The sequence below is a fragment of the Somniosus microcephalus genome, chromosome 23 (genome assembly GCF_052327205.1).
Source record: "Somniosus microcephalus isolate GS21.2 chromosome 23, FLI_Smic_1.0, whole genome shotgun sequence".
NCBI lineage: Eukaryota > Metazoa > Chordata > Chondrichthyes > Squaliformes > Somniosidae > Somniosus > Somniosus microcephalus.
In genome coordinates this window covers 3,568,737-3,589,102 of record NC_141009.1, presented here as the reverse complement: position 1 = coordinate 3,589,102, position 20,366 = coordinate 3,568,737, and the positions used below count along the sequence as shown (strand labels likewise).

General features: G+C 50.3%; 2 protein-coding genes across 2 annotated transcripts in view; one reads left to right on the top strand and one right to left on the bottom strand.

Moving 5' to 3' along the window:
• The window catches only part of adamts13 (ADAM metallopeptidase with thrombospondin type 1 motif, 13), a 77,116-nt gene extending 69,604 nt beyond the window's left edge, over positions 1-7,512 (top strand). Inside the window, exon 30 of the mRNA XM_085965220.1 lies at positions 3,310-7,512. Within this exon, the coding sequence (XP_085821346.1) occupies positions 3,310-3,486 (177 nt within the window). The 3' untranslated portion in view covers positions 3,487-7,512. The remainder of the gene's footprint in view (positions 1-3,309) is intronic.
• Positions 1-9,484, bottom strand: part of LOC147101560 (uncharacterized) — a 43,794-nt gene extending 34,310 nt beyond the window's left edge. The window contains exon 1 of the mRNA XM_085965219.1: positions 9,265-9,484. The gene's annotated coding sequence lies outside the window, so the exon portion shown is untranslated. The remainder of the gene's footprint in view (positions 1-9,264) is intronic.
• Between the last annotated feature and the right edge of the window lie 10,882 nt (positions 9,485-20,366).

Genomic DNA, 20,366 nt, shown 5'->3' with positions numbered 1-20,366 from the left:
ACACACTGACTCTCACTGGGGTACGGGTTCCACAGACACTGACTCTCACTGGGGTACGGGTTCCACACACACTGACTCTCACTGGGGTACGGGTTCCACACACACTGACTCTCACTGGGGTACGGGTTCCACACACACTGACTCTCACTGGGGTACGGGTTCCACAGACACTGACTCTCACTGGGGTACGGGTTCCACAGACACTGACTCTCACTGGGTTCCGGGTTCCACAGACACTGACTCTCACTGGGGTATGGGTTCCCCAGGCACTGACTCTCACTGGGGTATGGGTTCCACACACACTGACTCTCACTGGGGTACGGGTTCCACAGACACTGACTCTCACTGGGGTACGGGTTCCACAGACACTGACTCTCACTGGGGTACGGGTTCCACAGACACTGACTCTCACTGGGGTACGTGTTCCACAGACACTGACTCTCACTGGTGTACGGGTTCCACAGGCACTGACTCTCACTGGTGTACGGGTTCCACACACTGACTCTCACTGGGGTACGGGTTCCACACACACTGACTCTCACTGGGGTACGGGTTCCACAGACACTGACTCTCACTGGGGTACGGGTCCCACAGACACTGACACTCACTGGGGTGCAGTTCCACAGACACTGACTCTCACTGGGGTACGGGTTCCACACACACTGACTCTCACTGGGGTACGGGTTCCACAGACACTGACTCTCACTGGTGTACGGGTTCCACAGGCACTGACTCTCACTGGGGTACGGGTTCCACAGACACTGACTCTCACTGGGGTACGGGTTCCACAGACACTGACTCTCACTGGGGTACGGGTTCCACAGACACTGACTCTCACTGGGGTACGTGTTCCACAGACACTGACTCTCACTGGTGTACGGGTTCCACAGGCACTGACTCTCACTGGTGTACGGGTTCCACAGGCACTGACTCTCACTGGGGTACGGGTTCCACAGACACTGACTCTCACTGGGGTACGGGTTCCACAGACACTGACTCTCACTGGGGTACGGGTTCCACAGACACTGACTCTCACTGGGGTACGGGTTCCACAGACACTGACTCTCACTGGGGTACGGGTTCCACAGACACTGACTCTCACTGGGGTACGTGTTCCACAGACACTGACTCTCACTGGTGTACGGGTTCCACAGGCACTGACTCTCACTGGTGTACGGGTTCCACACACTGACTCTCACTGGGGTACGGGTTCCACACACACTGACTCTCACTGGGGTACAGGTCCCACAGACACTGACACTCACTGGGGTGCAGTTCCACAGACACTGACTCTCACTGGGGTACGGGTTCCACACACACTGACTCTCACTAGGGTACGGGTTCCACAGACACTGACTCTCACTGGTGTTCGGGTTCCACAGGCACTGACTCTCACTGGGGTACGGGTTCCACAGACACTGACTCTCACTGGGGTACGGGTTCCACAGACACTGACTCTCACTGGGGTACGGGTTCCACAGACACTGACTCTCACTGGGGTACGGGTTCCACAGACACTGACTCTCACTGGGGTACGGGTTCCACAGACACTGACTCTCACTGGGGTACGGGTTCCACAGACACTGACTCTCACTGGGGTACGTGTTCCACAGACACTGACTCTCACTGGTGTACGGGTTCCACAGGCACTGACTCTCACTGGGGTACGGGTTCCACACACACTGACTCTCACTGGGGTACGGGTTCCACAGACACTGACTCTCACTGGGGTACGGGTCCCACAGACACTGACACTCACTGGGGTGCAGTTCCACAGACACTGACTCTCACTGGGGTACGGGTTCCACACACACTGACTCTCACTGGGGTACGGGTTGCACAGACACTGACTCTCACTGGTGTACGGGTTCCACAGGCACTGACTCTCACTGGGGTACGGGTTCCACAGACACTGACTCTCACTGGGGTACGGGTTCCACAGACACTGACTCTCACTGGGGTACGGGTTCCACAGACACTGACTCTCACTGGGGTACGGGTTCCACAGACACTGACACTCACTGGGGTGCAGTTCCACAGACACTGACTCTCACTGGGGTACGGGTTCCACACACACTGACTCTCACTAGGGTACGGGTTCCACAGACACTGACTCTCACTGGTGTTCGGGTTCCACAGGCACTGACTCTCACTGGGGTACGGGTTCCACAGACACTGACTCTCACTGGGGTACGGGTTCCACAGACACTGACACTCACTGGGGTGCAGTTCCACAGACACTGACTCTCACTGGGGTACGGGTTCCACACACACTGACTCTCACTAGGGTACGGGTTCCACAGACACTGACTCTCACTGGTGTTCGGGTTCCACAGGCACTGACTCTCACTGGGGTACGGGTTCCACAGACACTGACTCTCACTGGGGTACGGGTTCCACAGACACTGACTCTCACTGGGGTACGGGTTCCACAGACACTGACTCTCACTGGGGTACGGGTTCCACAGACACTGACTCTCACTGGGGTACGGGTTCCACAGACACTGACTCTCACTGGGGTACGTGTTCCACAGACACTGACTCTCACTGGTGTACGGGTTCCACAGGCACTGACTCTCACTGGGGTACGGGTTCCACAGACACTGACTCTCACTGGGGTACGGGTTCCACAGACACTGACTCTCACTGGTGTACGGGTTCCACACACTGACTCTCACTGGGGTACGGGTTCCACACACACTGACTCTCACTGGCGTACAGGTTCCACAGACACTGACTCTCACTGGGGTACGGGTCCCACAGACACTGACACTCACTGGGGTGCAGTTCCACAGACACTGACTCTCACTGGGGTACGGGTTCCACCGACACTGACTCTCACTGGGGTACGGGTTCCACAGACACTGACTCTCACTGGGGTATGGGTTCCACAGACACTGACTCTCACTGGGGTACGGGTTCCACAGGCACTGACTCTCACTGGGGTACGGGTTCCACAGACACTGACTCTCACTGGGGTACGGGTTCCACAGACACTGACTCTCACTGGGGTACGGGTTCCACAGACACTGACTCTCACTGGGGTACGGGTTCCACAGACACTGACTCTCACTGGGGTACGGGTTCCACAGACACTGACTCTCAGTGGGGTACGGGTTCCACTGACACTGACTCTCACTGGGGTACGGGTTCCACAGACACTGACTCTCACTGGGGTACGGGTTCCCCAGACACCGACTCTCACTGGGGTACGGGTTCCACAGACACTGACTCTTTAACCAGTAGTGCTCCCGCCATTATTACCACAGGGCCCGGTCATTAACAGTTGAACTATTTTTTTGCTCCCAGATAAAAGACATCAGCACGCAGAGGTACTCCGCGTATCGCGGCAACAGCCTGTTCCTGTGGCAGTCGCTGGGAAACTCTGTCGAGATCGAATTTCACGGAGATTTCGGATTCCGCGCCTTGTTCACGGCTCGGCCATCCCGATCCGTCGGTGGCGTACGTAAGCTGAATTGTGGGTAATGGAAACCCTGGCAGAATCCCGCTCTCCGGAACATTCCCCAGTTATCCTTCTCCGTTTCCACCCAGGCACCGTCTGGTTATTGCTCACCCATGTCGCTCTGGCGAGGGATTGACATTCTGCAAAGTAAAAACCGACTCCACAGCATGTTTCCACCAATGGAAACCAACCTTCCCATGAACTTAAGCTGTAACCCTCTGGTGTAAAGAACCGGACACCAGGCACCATTGACTTGTAGGTGGTTGAACGAGCGTCACAACAGGACCAGGTTGGTCCGAGCTATGACCCACAGTTTCTATCTGTGCTTCCAGCTGCCCAACAACTGTCCCTTTCCAAACCTTCAGGCCCTCGAAATTCAATAGGGTCAAACCAGAGCGGTGACAAACGTAGGGCTGAATCCCTCGGCAATCCAGCCCACAGTCAGGGCTCGGGGCCTCATAGTTTGGGCACCCTTAGTATAAATTGTAGGAGAGTGACATAGAGGGTGCTGAGTTCTATCGTTCTGAGGGTTTGGGAAACAATGTTTGAACAGAAGATTCATGTTTGATCTAATCGAGGTGTTGACGATGATTAAAGGAGTTGATCGGGTAGAGAGAGAGAAACTATTTCTACTGGTGGGGGGAGTCCAGAACAAGGGGGCAGAACCTTAAAATTAGAGCCAGGCCGTTCAGGGGTGATGTCAGGAAGCACTTCTTCACACAAAGGGTGGTGGGAATCTGGAACTCTCTCCCCCAAAAAGCTGTTGAGGCCGGGGGTCAGTTGAAAATTTCAAAACTGAGGATCGATTTTTCTTGGGCGAGGGTATTAAGGGTTACGGAGCCATGGCGGTTAAATGGAGTTAAGATACAGATCAGCCCTGATTTAACTGAATGGCAGAACAGACTCGGGGTTGAATGGCCTCCTCCTGTTCCTATATTACATAGAAACATAGAAACATCGAAACATAGAAGATAGGAGCAGGAGTAGGCCATTCGGCCCTTCGAGCCTGCTCCGCCATTCAATGAGATCATGGCTGATCATTCAAATTCAGTACCCTGTCCCTGCTTTCTCCCCATATCCCTTGATCCCTTTATCCTCAAGAAATATATCCAACTCTTTCTTGAATATATTTAATGAACTGGCCTCAACCACCCTCTGTGGCAGAGAATTCCACAGGTTCACCACTCTCTGGGTGAAGAAATTCCTCATTTCAGTCCTAAATGTCCTACCCCTTATCCTTAGACTATGACCCCTGGTTCTGGACTCCCCGACCATCGGGAACATCCTTCCAGCATCTAGTCTGTCCAGGCCTGACAGAATTTTATAGGTTTTGATGAGATCCCCTCTCAATCTTCTAAACTCCAGTGAGTATAAGCCCAATCGACACAATCTCTCCTCATACGTCATTCCTGCCATCCCAGGTATCAGCCTGGTGAATCTTCGTTGCACTCCTTCCATGGCAAGAATGTCCTTCCTCAGATAAGGCGACCAAAACTGCACACAATACCCAAGGTGCGGTCTCACCAAGGCCCTGTACAACTGTAGCAAGACATCCTTGTTCCTGTACTCGAACCCTCTTGCTACGAAGGCCAACATACCATTTGCCTTCTTAACCGCCTGCTGCACCTGCATGCTTACCTTCAGCGACTGGTGCACAAGAACACCCAGGTCTCTTTGCACTTCCCCTTCTCCCAATCTATTGCCATTCAAATAATAATGTGCCCTCCTGTTTTTGCCACCAAAGTGGATAACCTCACATTTATCCACATTATAGTGCATTTGCCATGTTTCTGCCCAATCACCTAACCTGTCCAAATCGTACTGGAGTTTCATGACATCCTCCTTGCAGCATACCCTCCCACCCAGCTTTGTGTCATCTGCAAATTTGGAGATATTACATCCAATTCCCTTGTCCAGATCATTAATATATATTTTGAACAGCTGGGGTCCTAGGACCGATCCTTGCGGTACCCCACTAGTCACTGCCTGCCGCTCGGAAAACGACCCGTTTATTCCAACTCTTTGCTTTCTGTCCGCCAACCAGTTCTCTATCCAAGTCAATACCTTGCCCCCAATCCCATGTGCCTTAATTTTGCACGCTAATCTCTTATGCGGGACCTTATCGAAAGCCTTCTGAAAGTCCAAAAACACCACATCCACTGCTTCTCCCTTATCTATTTTACCAGTTACATCCTCAAAAAATTCCAGTAGATTAGTCAAGCATGATTTACCTTTTGTAAATCCATGTTGACTTTGTCCGATCCTGTCACTGCTTTCCAAGTGCTCTGCTATTACATCTTTTATAATGGACTCTAGCATTTTCTCCACTACCGATGTCAGGCTTACCGGTCTATAATTCCCCGCTTTTTCTCTGCCACCTTTTTTGAATAGTGGGGTAACATTAGCTACCCTCCAATCCATGGGTACTGTTCCAGAGTCTATCGAGTTCTGGAAGATGACCAGCAATGCATCTACTATTTCTAGGGCCACTTCCTTAAGTACCCTGGGATGTAGATTATCAGGCCCTGGGGATTTATCGGCCTTCAGTCCCATCAATTTTCCTAACACCATTTCCCTACAAATACAGATTTCTTTCAGTTCCACCCTTTCATCAGACCCTATGTTCCCCGGTATTTCTGGGAGGTTATTTGTGTCCTCCTTTGTGAAGACAGAACCAAAATATGTATTTAGTTGGTCTGCCATTTCTTTGTTCCCCATTATAAATTCCCCTGATTCTGACTGCAAGGGACCTACGCTTGACTTCACCAATCTTTTTCTCTTCACATATCTATAAAAGCTTTTACAGTCAGTTTTTATGTTCCCTGCAAGCTTACTCTCATATTCTATTTTCCCTTTCTTAATTAATCCCTTTGTCCTCCTTTGTTGAATCCTGAACTGCTCCCAATCCTCAGGTTTATTGCTTTTTCTGGCCAATTTGTATGTCCTCTCCTTGGATCTTATGCTATCCCTAATTTCCCTTGTTACCCACGGTTGAGTCACCTTTTTTGTTTTATTTTTATGCCAAACTGGGATGAACAACTTCTGTAATTCATCCATTCGGTCTTTGAATGTTTGCCATTGCCTATCCACCATCAACCCTTTGAGTGCCATTCCCCAATCAATCCTACCCAACTCGCTCCTCAGACCATCGTAGTTTCCTTTATTTAAATTGAGGACCCTTGTTTCTGAGTCAACTACTTCATTCTCCATCTTAATGAAGAATTCGATCATATTATGATCGCTCCGACCCAAGGGGCCTCGTACAACAAGATTGCTAATTAATCCTTTCTCATTACATAATACCCAGTCTAAGATGGCCTGATCTCTGGTTGGTTCCTCGACATATTGGTCCAGGAAACCATCCCGTAAACACTCCAGGAATTCCTCCTCCACAGTATTGTTACTAATTTGGTTAGCCCAATCTATATGTAGATTAAAGTCACCCATGATGACTGCTGTGCCCTTGTTGCATGCTTCTTTAATTTCCCTTTTAATGCCATCCCCAACCTCCGCCTTACTGTTTGGAGGTCTATATACCACTCCCACTAATGTTTTTTTCCCCTTAGTATTTCTCAATTCTACCCATACAGATTCCACATCATCAGAGCTAATATCCTTCATTACAATTGTGTTAATCCCTTCTTTATCCAGTAATGCTACCCCACCTCCCTTTCCTTTTTGCCTATCTTTCCTGAATATTGAATACCCCTGGATGTTGAGTTCCCAGTCTTGGCCATCCTTGAGCCACGTTTCCGTAATCCCAACCAAATCATATTTGTTTACCTCTATTTGCGCAGCCAATTCATCCACCTTATTACAAATGCTCCTCGCATTAAGACACAAAGCCTTCAGGCTTGTTTTTTTAACGCTCTTAGACCTATTAGAATTATTATTTACTGTGGCCATGTTTGATTTAAACCGTTGATTTCTCTGACTGCCACTTTTGTTTTTCTCCTTCCTATCTTTTGCTTTTATCCTTGTTTCCCTTTCCTCTGTCTCCCTGCTCAGGTTCCCAACCCCCTTCCATTTTAGTTTAAACCCTCCCCCACAGCACTAGCAAACAAACCCCCAAGGACATCGGTTCCAGCCCTGCCCAGGTGCAGATCGTCCGGTTTGAACTGGTCCCACCTCCCCCAGAACCGGTTCCAATGTCCCAAGAACTTGAATCCCTCCCCCTGGCACCATTCTTCTAGCCACGTATTCATCTGAAGTATCCTTCTATTTCTACTCTGACTAGCACGTGGCACTGGTAGCAATCCTGAGATTACTACCTTTGAGGTCCTGTTTTTTAATTTACCTCCTAACTCCCTATATTCCGCTTTTAGGACCTCATCCCGCTTTTTACCTATATCGTTGGTGCCTATATGCACCACGACAACTGGCTGTTCACCCTCCCCTTCCAAGATGTTCTGCAGCCGCTCGGAGACATCCTTGACCCTTGCACCAGGGAGGCAACACACCATCCTGGAGTCTCGATTGCGGCCGCAGAAACGTCTATCTATTCCCCTTACAATTGAATCCCCTATTACAATAGCTCTACCACTCTTTTTCCTCCCATTCTGTGCAGCAGAGCCAGCCCTGGTGCCAGGAAGTTGGCTGCTGCTGCCTTCCTCTGATAAGCCATCCCCCCCAACAGTACTCAAAGTGGTGTATCTGTTGGCGAGGGGGATGGCCACAGGGGACCCCTGCTCTACCTGCCTGCGCCTAGTACTCTGCCTGTTGGTCACCCGTTCCCTTTCTTCCTGTCCAACCTCTAGCTGCGGTGTGTCTAACTCTGTAAACGTGCTATTCACGATGTCCTGAGCATCGTGAACGCTCCAGTATGTATCCAATCGCAGCTCCAGCGCCGCAATGCGGTCTGTCAGTAGCTGCAGTTGGGTGCATTTCCTGCACATGTAGTTGTCAGGGACACAGGAAGTGTCCCTGAGTTCCCACATGTCGCAGGAGGAGCAGATCATGGGGCCCGGCTGTCCTGCCATGACTTACCCTTCACTTAATTGAATTTAAATTAAATCAATCAATCCCACTAATTACACTACATCGAGTTACAGCACAGAAACAGGCCATTCGGCCCAACTGGTCCGGCTGGTGTTTCTGCCCCACACCAGCCTCCTCCCACCCCTCTTCATCTCACCCCATCAACATATCCTTCTATTCCGTTCTCTCTCATGTGTTTATCGAGCTTCCCCTTAAATACATCTAATCTATTCGCCTCAACCACTCCCTGTGGTAGCGAGTTCCACATTCTCACCACTCTGGGTAAAGAAGTTTCTCCTGAATTCCCTGTTGGATTTATTAGTGACTATCTTATATTGATGGTCCCTATAAATTGCTTAAAGAAAAGTTTCAAATCCATTTAAGGGTATGTGAAGGCATTATTGTTTAAAAAAAAGTGGCAGCTCTCTCTGGCACAGTGTTAGGTACAAGCAAATGCACAGGGCGGTGGGATAGGGGCTTGAGCCCGCTCACCCCACTGAGCGCCTGATCACACAGCGCCACCAGGGCTGGGAAATACATCTTGACTCGAGGGGTCTGAGCCAGCCCAGCCAAGTCAGACGACAGCCCCACCTTCCCAGTCGCTGGCGGGTGCCGCACACTGCGCAGGTTTGGCCGAGGTGATGTTACGTCCATGTTTCCCACCCAGACTCATTAGCATTAGCCTGAACGTAAAATCTCCCCTGGATCGGCGCGATCGATCAGTGACTGGAACAGGACATCGCGAGGGGGCGGGGGGGGGGGGGGAGTGGGATCGCCGAGAAATGAGCCATTCTTCAACTGACTGATTTAAGACTTGTTCTTACCTTTTAATTGGCTTCAATCGACTGGTCACAGGTCCTGTGTGCCAAGGGCAGATCAATTAAGTAGATCATTTTCCCAGATCATTTGACTGACTAATTTAAACTGAATTGAAAGTAATAACGTTGGATTTATCTGACCCATGGGTGCCCGTGTGACCCACGGGTGTCCGTGCGCCCGGGGTTCTGGGCGCAATGTGATGACCATCCCCCGAACGGCCGCAACCGGCGGAAACTCACCAACCCGACCTGGGGGCGTGGCCAGCTTCATGGGCGGGGCCTGGTTGTGGCGAAAGGACTACTGAAACAGTTCGTGGAACATCCTGCGTGAAGTGATTACGGGCGCGACTCACTCACGCTTACAATTCTGCGATCTATTGCCCACCCAGGGCGCACATTTATCTCATTGAAACAGACCATAAGTCTTGCAGGGCTTGACAGGGTAGATGCAGGGAGGATGTTTCCCCTGGCTGGGGAGTCTAGAACCAGGGGTCACAGTCTCAGAATAAGGGGTCGGCCATTTAGGACTGAGATGAGGAGAAATTCCTTCACTCAGAGGGTGGTGAACCTGTGGAATTCTCTACCCCAGAGGGCTGTGGAGGCTCAGTCAGTATATTCAAGGCTGAGATTGATAGATTTTTGAATATTAAGGGAATCAAGGGATATGGGGATAGTGCAGGAAAGTGGAGTTGAGGCCGATGATCAGCCATGATCTTATTGAATGGCGGAGCAGGCTCGAGGGGCCGAATGGCCTACTCCTGCTCCTATTTCTTATGTTCTTATTTCATTCCGGCCCGATTCCGCTGTTCTCCGGGAGGAATCCTGTGGAAAGCCCAGGTCTCTCTGTATTATCGTTGGTGCTGTAGACGTTCATCAGCTGAATCTGTTTCTCTGCTGTAGTTAATCCCAGGGACTGTTTTGAACATTGGTTGTGTTTCCTCTTCGGTTTGACCTGCAGTTTTCACTCACCGAATATCGTCCGTGCAAATGCAGCCCTGTTGCACTGTCTGCAAGACAGCGGGGCTCAAAGACACGAGAGTCACCCTTAGTCAGCCATCAACCGTCTTGGATGGCCTCCTTGACAGGGAGGCACCGTCAACACCAGCCTTGACATTGGCATGGCAACGTGTCGGAGATGGAGCTGGCTGGAGTGCCCTGTCTGAATAAACACTGAAAGCGGTGTGGTGATAACCAGACACTTTTATTTCCCGACCCCTAGAGTCTTCCCAACGTGCTCCAGGGGGACATCCGGTGTTCAGGTGGCAACATGCGATTACCACGTGTTTCAGAGCTGGCTCTGTACCACTCTGTGCGATGTTCTTAAAAGAAAAAACCTCTGAAGAAGATCGCCTGCAAAATTGGCTCCATGCGTAAGAATTAAAAATATTATTGATAAGGTTTTGCTTTAGTTGGCTCACCGTGTGTTGGCTTGTGTTGCAGCTAAAGGGGATTCACTTTGCCTCTCTTTTCCGAGCCTTAGCTTCTAACAACCCCCGCACCCCACACCCCGGGCGCTGAATGTAAGGACCGCAAACTGAACCCTTGCATGGAGCCCGTCTATTCGCCCAATCAAATCCAAAGTATGTAATCCTAATCCCACTCCTGGTTCTGTCCACATCCACCCTTGTTTTACGGTGCCCAGGGTTCCAGCCCCTGATTGCTTTTCTCTCACCCATTCCAGTGATCACTTTGCAACAGGCTCCGCATGTGTTACAATTAGTCGTAATTCTGTAATGAAATGTTTCCTATATATACTGTATTAAACTTTGCTTCTCTTTGTATTTAAACACTGCATTTTATTTCTCGCAGTTTAATAAATGATGTTTAACGAGCGGTGTTTTTCATCGAGGTAGCAGCGATCATAATATGATTGAATTTTACATTCAGTTTGAGAGAGAGACGAGTGGGTCCAAGACTAGGTTTTTAAACTTAAATAAGGGCAATTATGAGGGCATGAAAGCAGAGCTCGCTAAAGTGAACTGGCAAATTAGGTTAAGGGATGGGTCAATAGAGTTATAGTGGCAGATATTTAAGGGGATATTTCAGAATACACAGAATATAGACATTCCAACGAGAAAGCAAAATTCCAAGGGGAGGACCCACCATCCGTGGTTAACTAAAAAAGTTAAAGATAGTATCAAACTTAAAGAAAAAGCATATAATTGCGCAAAGATGGGTGGCAGGTCAGAAGATTAGACAGAATATAAAAAACAGCAAAGAATGACAAAGATTAATAAGGAGAGAAAAATTAGAGTACGAGAGAAAGCTAGCTAGAAATATAAAAACAGATAGTAAGAGTTTCTATAGATATTTTAAAAAGAAAAGAGTTAACAAAGTGAGCACTGGTCCTGTAGAAAGTGAGTCTGGGGAATTAATAATGGACAATGAGATGGCAGTTGAATGGAACAGGTATTTTGCATCGGTCTTCACTATAGCGGATACAAGTAACATCCCAGAAATAGCTGTAAATCAGGAAATGGAAGGGAGGGAGGAACTCAAGAAAATTATAATCGCCAGGGAAGTGGTACTGAGCAAATTGTTGGAGCTGCGGGCTGACAAGTCCCCGGGTCCTGCTGGACTTCATCCTAGGGTCTTAGAAGTGGCTAGTGACATCAGAAAACACAGTGTCTGTTTCCACATGTACGCTGATGACACCCAACTCTACCTCACTGCTATAATAGCAAAATACTGCGGATGCTGGAAATCTGAAATAACAACAGAAAATGCTGGAAATACTCAGCAGGCCCGGCAGCATCTGTGGAGAGAGAAACAGAGTTAACGTTTCAGGTCTGGGACCCTTCATCAGAACTGGAAAAAGCTGGAGATGTAACAGATATTAAGCAGGTGCCGAGACGGGGGGGGGGTGGTTAGGAGGGGAGGAAGGAATTGAAAGAACATCCTGTGAAAATGTTGCAAACGCAGATTGGGCGACCGCATTGCAGAAACACCGCCGTTCAGTCCGTAAGGGTGACCCTGAGCTTCCGGTCGCCTGTCACTTTAATTCTCCACTTCACTCCCACTCTGATCTCTCTGGCCGCGGCCGAATACACTGTTCTAATGAAGCTCAACGTAAGCTCGAGGAACAGCACCTCATCTTTCGATTGGGCACTTTGCAGCCTGCCGGACTCAACATCGAGTTCAACAATTTCAGATAATTATCCCTGGCCCCATTTTTCATGCAGTATGATTTTGCCACTCCCATTTGCAACATTTTCACAGCATGTTCTTTCAATTCCTTCCTCCCCTCCTAAACCACCCCCCCAGTCTCGGCACCTGCTTAATATCTGTTCCATCTCCAGCTTTTTCCAGTTCTGATGAAGGGTCCCAGACCTGAAACGCTGACTCTGTTTCTCTCTCCATGGATGCTGCCGGGCCTGCTGATTGTTTCCAGCAGTTTCTGTTGTTGTTTCTATCTCACTACAACCTCTCTCAACCCCGCCATTGTCTTCGGTCCCTGCCACAAACTCCGTTCCCTAGCCACCGACTCCATCCCTCTCCCTGGCATCTGTCTGAGGCTGAACCAGACTGTTCACAATCTTGACCCCAATTTGAGCTAACTATATATCCGCGCCATCACTAAGACCGCCTATTTCCACCTCCGTAACATCGCCCGTCTCCCCCCTTGCCTCAGCTCATCCGCTGCTGAAACCCTCATCCCTGCCTTTGTTACCTCTAGACTCGACTGTTCCAACGCACCCCTGGCTGGCCTCCCACATTCCACCCTCCGTAAACTTGAGCTCATCCAAAACTCGGCTGCCCCGTGTCCGAACTCGCACCGAGTCCCGTTCACCCATCTCCCGTGCTCACTGACCTACATTGGCTCCCAGTTAAGCAACGCCTCGATTTCAAAATTCTCATCCTTGTTTTCAAATCCCTCCATGGACTCACCCCTCCCTATACTGTACTCTCCTCCAGCCCTGCAATCCTTGGAGATCTCTGCGCACCTCCAATTCTGGCCGCTTGAGCATCCCTGATTATAATCGCTCCACCATTGGCGGCCGTGCCTTCTGTTGCCTGGGCCCGAAGCTCTGGAATTCCCTCCCTAAACTGCTCCGCCTCTCTCTCCCTCCTTTAAGATGTTCCTTAAAACTTACCTCTTTGACCAAGTTGTCCTAATATCTCCTTATGTGACTTGGTGTCAGATTTTGTTTTATAACGCTCCTGTGAAGCGCCTTGGGATATTTTATAACATTAAAGGTGCTATAGAAATACAAGTTGTTGTTGCTGTAGCACTCTCGTCTCTGAGTCAAAAGATTGTGGGTTCAAGCCTCACTTGAGCACAAAATTCTTAGCTGACACTCCCAGTGCAGAACTGAGGGAGTGCCGCACTGTCGGAGGGGCAGTACTGAGGGAGAGCCGCACTGTCGGAGGGCAGTACTGAGGGAGCGCCGCACTGTCGGAGGAGCAGTACTGAGGGAGCGCCGCACTGTCGGAGGGGCAGTACTGAGGGAGCGCCGCACTGTCGGAGGGGCAGTACTGAGGGAGCGCCGCACTGTCGGAGGGGCAGTACTGAGGGAGCTGTGCACTGTCGGAGGGTCAGTACTGAGGGAGCGCCGCACTGTCGGAGGGGCAGTACTGAGGGAGCGCTGCACTGTTGGAAGTGCTGTATTTCAGATGGGATGATAAACCGAGACCCCGCCTACCCTCTCAGATGAATGTAGACGATCCCAAGCACTATTATGAAGAGCAAGGAAGTTCTTCCCAGTGTCCTGGCCAATATTTATCCCTCAACCAACACACATTATCCGGCCATTGTCACATTGCTGTTTGTGGGAGCTTGCTGTGCACAAATTTGCTGCTGCAATTCCTACATTACAGTGGCTGTACAGGTAGACTATCCTTTATCTGAAAACCTCGGGACCAGCCGTGTTTCGGTTTTCGGAAAATTTCGGATTTCGGAAGGTGGGTCGGCGGGGGTCCGCGGCGGGGGTCGGGGTCGGCGGGGGTCCGCGGGGAGGTCGGCGGGGGTCCGCGGGGAGGTCGGCGGGGGTCGGGGTCGGCGGGGGTCCGCGGGGGGGTCGGCGGGGGTCCGCGGGGGGGTCGGCGTCGGGGGTCCGCGGGGGGGTCGGCGAGGGTCAGGGTCGGCGGGGGTCCGCGGGGGGGTCTGCAGTCGTGGCTTGTCCGTCGCTGCTAGCCTGGAATGCAATGAAGTTCCGCATTTCCACCAACAGGTCGTCGTGCTCGGTCGGAACAGGGGCCGGCACCGCCGCGGGCTCAGAGCTCTCGTTGCTTTCGAGCCTTTGGAAGAGAGTCAGGTGGTTCCGCGGGGGGTCGTGCGCATGACTTACACTGACCCTCTGCTCAGCGTAAGTCGGCGGGGGTCGGGGTCGGCGGGGGTCCGTGGGGGTCGGGGTCCGCGGGGGGGTCCGCGGGGGGGTCGGCGGGGGTCGGGGTCAGCGGGGGGGGTCAGCGGGGGTCTGCGGGGGGTCGTGCGCACGACTTACGCTGACCCTCTGCTCAGCGTAAGTCACAGAATCACAGAATCTACAGTGCAGATAGAGGCCATTTCGGCCCATCGAGCCTGCACCGACACATATCCCACCCTATCCCCGTAACCCCACGTATTTAATCCCCTAACACTAAGGGTCAATTTATCATAGCCAAATCAACCTAACCTGCACATCTTTGGACTGGTCGGCGGGGGTCGGGGTCGGCGGGGGTCCGTGGGGGTCGGGGTCGGCGTCGGCGGGGGGGGTCGGCGGGGGTCCGCGGGGGGTCGTGCGCCACTCTGGTCATGTCGTGCGCACGACTTACGCTGAACGAAAAAACCTTCGGTTTTTAGAGGGTTTCGATTTTCGGAAGTTCGGATAAAGGGGAGACTACCTGTACTACAAAAAGCGGTTTGGGACGTCCTGAGATTGTGAAAGGCACTGTATCTTTGCATGTCAAGGCCTTGGAGAGGGTGCAGAAGAGATTTACTGGAATGGTTCCAGGGATGAGGGACTTCAGTTATGCAGAGAGACTGGAGAAGCTGGGATTGTTCTCCTTAAAGCAGAGAAGGTTAAGAGGAGATTTGATAGAGGTGTTCAAAATTATGAAGGGTTTTGAGAGAATAAATAAGGAGAAACTGTTTCCAGTGGCAGGAGGGTCGGTAACCAGAGGACACAGATTGAAGGTGATTGGTAAAAGAACCAGAGGTGGCTGTTCACTATACTTCCACAAAACTTGGAAGTATAGTGAACAGTGAGGAGGAGAGTGAGAGACTTCAAGAGGACATAGGCTGGTGGAATGGGCGGACATGTGGCAGATGAAATTTAACGCAGAAAAGTGCGAAGTGATACATTTTGGCAGAAAGAACGAGGAGAGGCAATATAAACTAAAGGGTACAATCCTAAAGGAGGTGCATGAACAGAGAGACCTGGGGGTATATGTGCAGAAATCATTGAAGGTGGCAGGGCAGGTTGAGAAAGCGGTTAAAAAAGCTTACGGGATCCTGGGCTTCATAAATAAAGGCATAGAGTACAAAAGCAAGGAAGTTATGATGAACCTTTAGAAAACACTGGTTCAGCCTCAACTGGAGTATTGTGTCCAATTCTGGGCACCGCACTTTGGGAAGGATGTGAAGGCCTTAGAGAGGGTGCAGAAAAGATTTACGAGAATGAGTCCAGGGATGAGGGACTTCAGTTACGTGGATAGACTGGAGAAGCTGGGGTTGTTCTCCTTGGAGCAGAGAAGGTTGAGAGGAGATTTGATCGAGGTGTTCAAAATCATGAGGGGTCTGGACAGAGTAGAGAGAGAAACTGTTCCCATTGGCAGAGGGTGGAGAACCAGAGGACACAGATTTAAGGTGATTGGCAGAAGAACCAATGGCAACATGAGGAAAAACTTTTTTACGCAGCGAGTGGTTAGGATCAGGAATGCGCTGCCTGAGAGGGCGGTGGAGTCAGACTCAATCGTGACTTTCAAAAGGGAATTGGAGAAGTACCTGAAGGAAACAAATGTGCAGGGCTACGGGGAAAGGGCGGGGGAGTGGGACGAGCTGAAGTGCTCTTGTAGAGAGCCGGCACGGGCTGGACGGGTCGAATGGCCTCCTCCTGTGCTGTAATCATTCTGTGAGTCTATGAGGAGAATTATTTTTACGCAGCGAGTTGTTGTGATCTGGAATGCGCTGCCTGAAAGGGCGGTGGGAGCAGATTCAATAGTAACTTTCAAAAGGGAATTGGATAAATAGTTGAAGGGGGACATTTTCTGGGCTACGGGGAAAGAGCGAGCGGGGGGGGGGGACTAATTGGAGAGCTCTTTCAAAGAGCCGGCACAGGCTCGATGGGCCGAATGGCCTCCTGTGCTGTAAGATTCTTTCTTTCTCAGCATCCCTGATCTAGGGAAAAGATAAATCAACCTCTTCCAATAGTTATTTAGCGATTGACACTGGATGGTGTTCCCAATGATTAAACAGCTGCTGACAGACACGAGCTGGACTCCCACAGATGAAGATGACTTGGGTGGAACTGCACCTCACTGCTTTTAAGGGCAACCATTTACCTTATTGCTTTTTTCCAGTTCTGACAAAAGGTCATCGACCTGAAACGTTAACTCTGTTTCTCTCTCCACAGATGCTGCCTGACCTGCTGAGTGTCTCCAGCATTTTCTGTTTTTATACCTTATTGCTGGTGCTCTTTGCAAAGTGGTTGTTGGGTGAACACTGAATAAGGATTAAGTAGAAGTAAGCTGATTCATTCAGAGAGACCTTCATCTATTGCCCCACTCCCCTACCCATTGCACGTGTTGCTCAGTCTGCCCTACATTTGCCTTTTACTATTTCCTGCCCTTGCCCTGCTGCCATGGTTTAGTTTTGTGTAGTGTTGTGGAATGACCTTTCCTATACCATGTACTATCTTACATCTCTTTGTAAGGCCCCCTCTCACCGAGCTGGAGCCCCGCATTTCCTCTTCCTCCATCATTGAATTTAACTCTTGACCAAGCTCAATAGATTCTGACATGCTGATTGGCTCCAAGTGTTTAAAGGGCTGCATATGGCCCCGCCCATTGAGGTCTAATGATGACCGCGCCCACTAGGGGGGCAGGTCGTCTTCTGACCACGCCCATTAAGGTCCCTCTTCCTGCCACACCAGACCTGGCAGCGCTCATTGAACTCCGCCACAGATCTCGCCCATTGAGGTCAGCCTGTGACTCCGCCCATTGAGGTCAGCCTGTGACCCCGCCCATTGAGGTCAGCCAGTGACTCCGCCCATTGAGGTCAGCCTGTGACTCCGACCATTGAGGTCAGCCTGTGACCCCGCCCATTGAGGTCAGCCTGTGACCCCGACCATTGAGGTCAGCCGGTGACTCCGCCCATTGAGGTCAGCCTGCGACTCCGCCCATTGAGGTCAGCCGGTGACTCTGCCCATTGAGGTCAGCCTGTGACTCTGCTCATTGAGGTCAGCCGGTGACTCCGCCCATTGAGGTCAGCCTGTGACTCCGCCCATTGACCGGCTGTCACATGATTGCTGCAATTAACTCCGCCCAATGAGTCATAGAGTAATAACGGCACAGAAGGAGGCCATTCGGCCCATCAAGTCCGTGCCGGTTCTCTCTAGATCAATCCAGTCAGTCCCATTCCCCCGCTCTATCCCCGTAGCCCTGCAAGTTTATTTCCCCCAAGTGCCTATCCAGTCTCCCCTTGCAAACATTGAGTGTGTCCGCTTCCACCACTTCCGTCGGCAGCGAGTTCCAGGTCCTCACCACTCGCTGCGTAAAAATGTTTTTCCTCACGTCCCCCCTGTATCTCTTGCCCAAAACCTTAAATCTGTGTCCCCTAGTCCTTGTACCATCAACTAGCGGGAACAGCCTTTCCCCGTCTAGCCTATCCAAACCCGTCATAATCTTGTACACCTCTATCAAATCACCCCTCAACCTCCTTTGCTCTAATGAAAACAAATCCAGCTTCTCCAACCTGTCCTTGTAGCTAAGGTCCCCCATCCCCGGAACCATTCTGGTAAATCTCCTCTGCACCCTCTCAAGGGCCTTCACATCCTTCCTAAAGTGTGGTGACCAGAACTGGACACAATACTCCAGTTGTGACTCAACCAGCGCTTTATAAAGGTTCAGCATAACTTCTCTACTTTGTACTCAATACCTCTATTTATGAAGCCCAAGATCCCATATGCTTTGTTAACCACTCTCACTATGTCCTGCCACCTTCAGGGACCTATGCACACCAACTCCCAGGTCCCTCTGTCCCTGCACACTCTTTAAAACTGTGCCATTAAGTGTATATTGCCTCTCCCTGTTCCTTCTGCCAAAATGCATCACCTCACACTTCTCTGTATTAAATTCCATCTGCCACTTGTCTGCCCATTCTGCTAGCCTTTCTATGTCCTGTTGCAGTCGATTGGTATCATCCTCACTGTTTGCCACACCCCCAAGTTTGGTGTCATCGGTAAATTTAGAAATTCTACTCTGTATTCCAATATCTAGGTCATTTATATATATCAAAAAAAGCAGTGGCCCCAGCACTGACCCTTGGGGAACACCACTGTCCGCCATCCTCCAGTCTGAAAAACAGACATTTACCATGACTCGCTGTTTTCTGTCCTTAAGCCAATTCCTTATCCAAGCTCCCACTGATCCACCTATTCCATGAGCCTCAATTTTGTTAACCAGCCTTCTATGTGGTACTTTGTCAAACGCCTTCCGAAAATCCATGTAGACAACATCCATTGCATTCCCTTCATCAATCCTCCCTGCCACTTCATCAAAAAATTCAATTAGATTAGTCAAACACATAGAAACATAGAAACATAGAAGATAGGAGCAGGAGTAGGCCATTCGGCCCTTCGAGCCTGCTCCGCCATTCAATGAGATCATGGCTGATCATCCAAATTCAGTACCCGGTCCCTGCCTTCTCCCCATATCCCTTGATCCCTTTAGCCTTAAGAAATATATCCAATTCCGTCTTGAATATATTTAATGAACTGGCCTCCACCACCCTCTGTGGCAGAGAATTCCACAGGTTCACCACTCTCTGGGTGAAGAAATTCCTCCTCATTTCAGTCCTAAATGGCTTACCCCTTATCCTTAGACTATGACCCCTGGTTCTGGACTCCCCGGCCATCAGAAACATCCTTCCTGCATCTAGTCTGTCCAGGCCTGACAGAAATTTATAGGTTTCGATGAGATCCTCTAAACTCCAGTGAGTATAAGCCCAATCGACACAATCTCTCCTCATATGTCATTCCTGCCATCCCAGGTATCAGCCTGGTGAATCTTCGCTGCACTCCTTCCATGGCAAGAACGTCCTTCCTCAGGTAAGGCGACCAAAACTGCACACAATACTCAAGGTGCGGTCTCACCAAGGCCCTGTACAACTGTAGCAAGACATCCTTGTTCCTGTACTCGAACCCTCTTGCTACGAAGGCCAACATACCATTTGCCTTCTTAACCGCCTGCTGCACCTGCATGCTTACCTTCAGCGACTGGTGCACAAGAACACCCAGGTCTCTTTGCACTTCCCCTTCTCCCAATCTATTGCCATTCAAATAATAATCCGCCTTCCTGTTTTTGCCACCAAACTGGATAACCTCACATTTATCCACATTATAGTGCATTTGCCATGTTTCTGCCCAATCACCCAACCTGTCCAAATCGTACTGGAGTTTCACGACATCCTCCTCACAGCATACCCTCCCACCCAGCTTTGTGTCGTCTGCAAATTTGGAGATATTACATCCAATTCCCTCGTCCAGATCATTAATATATATTGTGAACAGCTGGGGTCCTAGGACCGATCCTTGTGGTACCCCACTAGTCACTGCCTGCCACTCGGAAAACGACCCGTTTATTCCAACTCTTTGCTTTCTGTCCGCCAACCAGTTCTCTATCCAAGTCAATACCTTGCCCCCAATCCCATGTGCCTTAATTTTGCACGCTAATCTCTTATGTGGGACCTTATCGAAAGCCTTCTGAAAATCCAAATACATCACATCCACTGGTTCTCCCTCATCTATTTTACCAGTTACATCCTCAAAAAATTCCAGTAGATTAGTCAAGCATGATTTATCTTTTGTAAATCCATGTTGACTTTGTCCGATCCAGTCACTGCTTTCCAAGTGCTCTGCTATTACATCTTTTATAATGGACTCTAGCATTTTCCCCACTACCGATGTCAG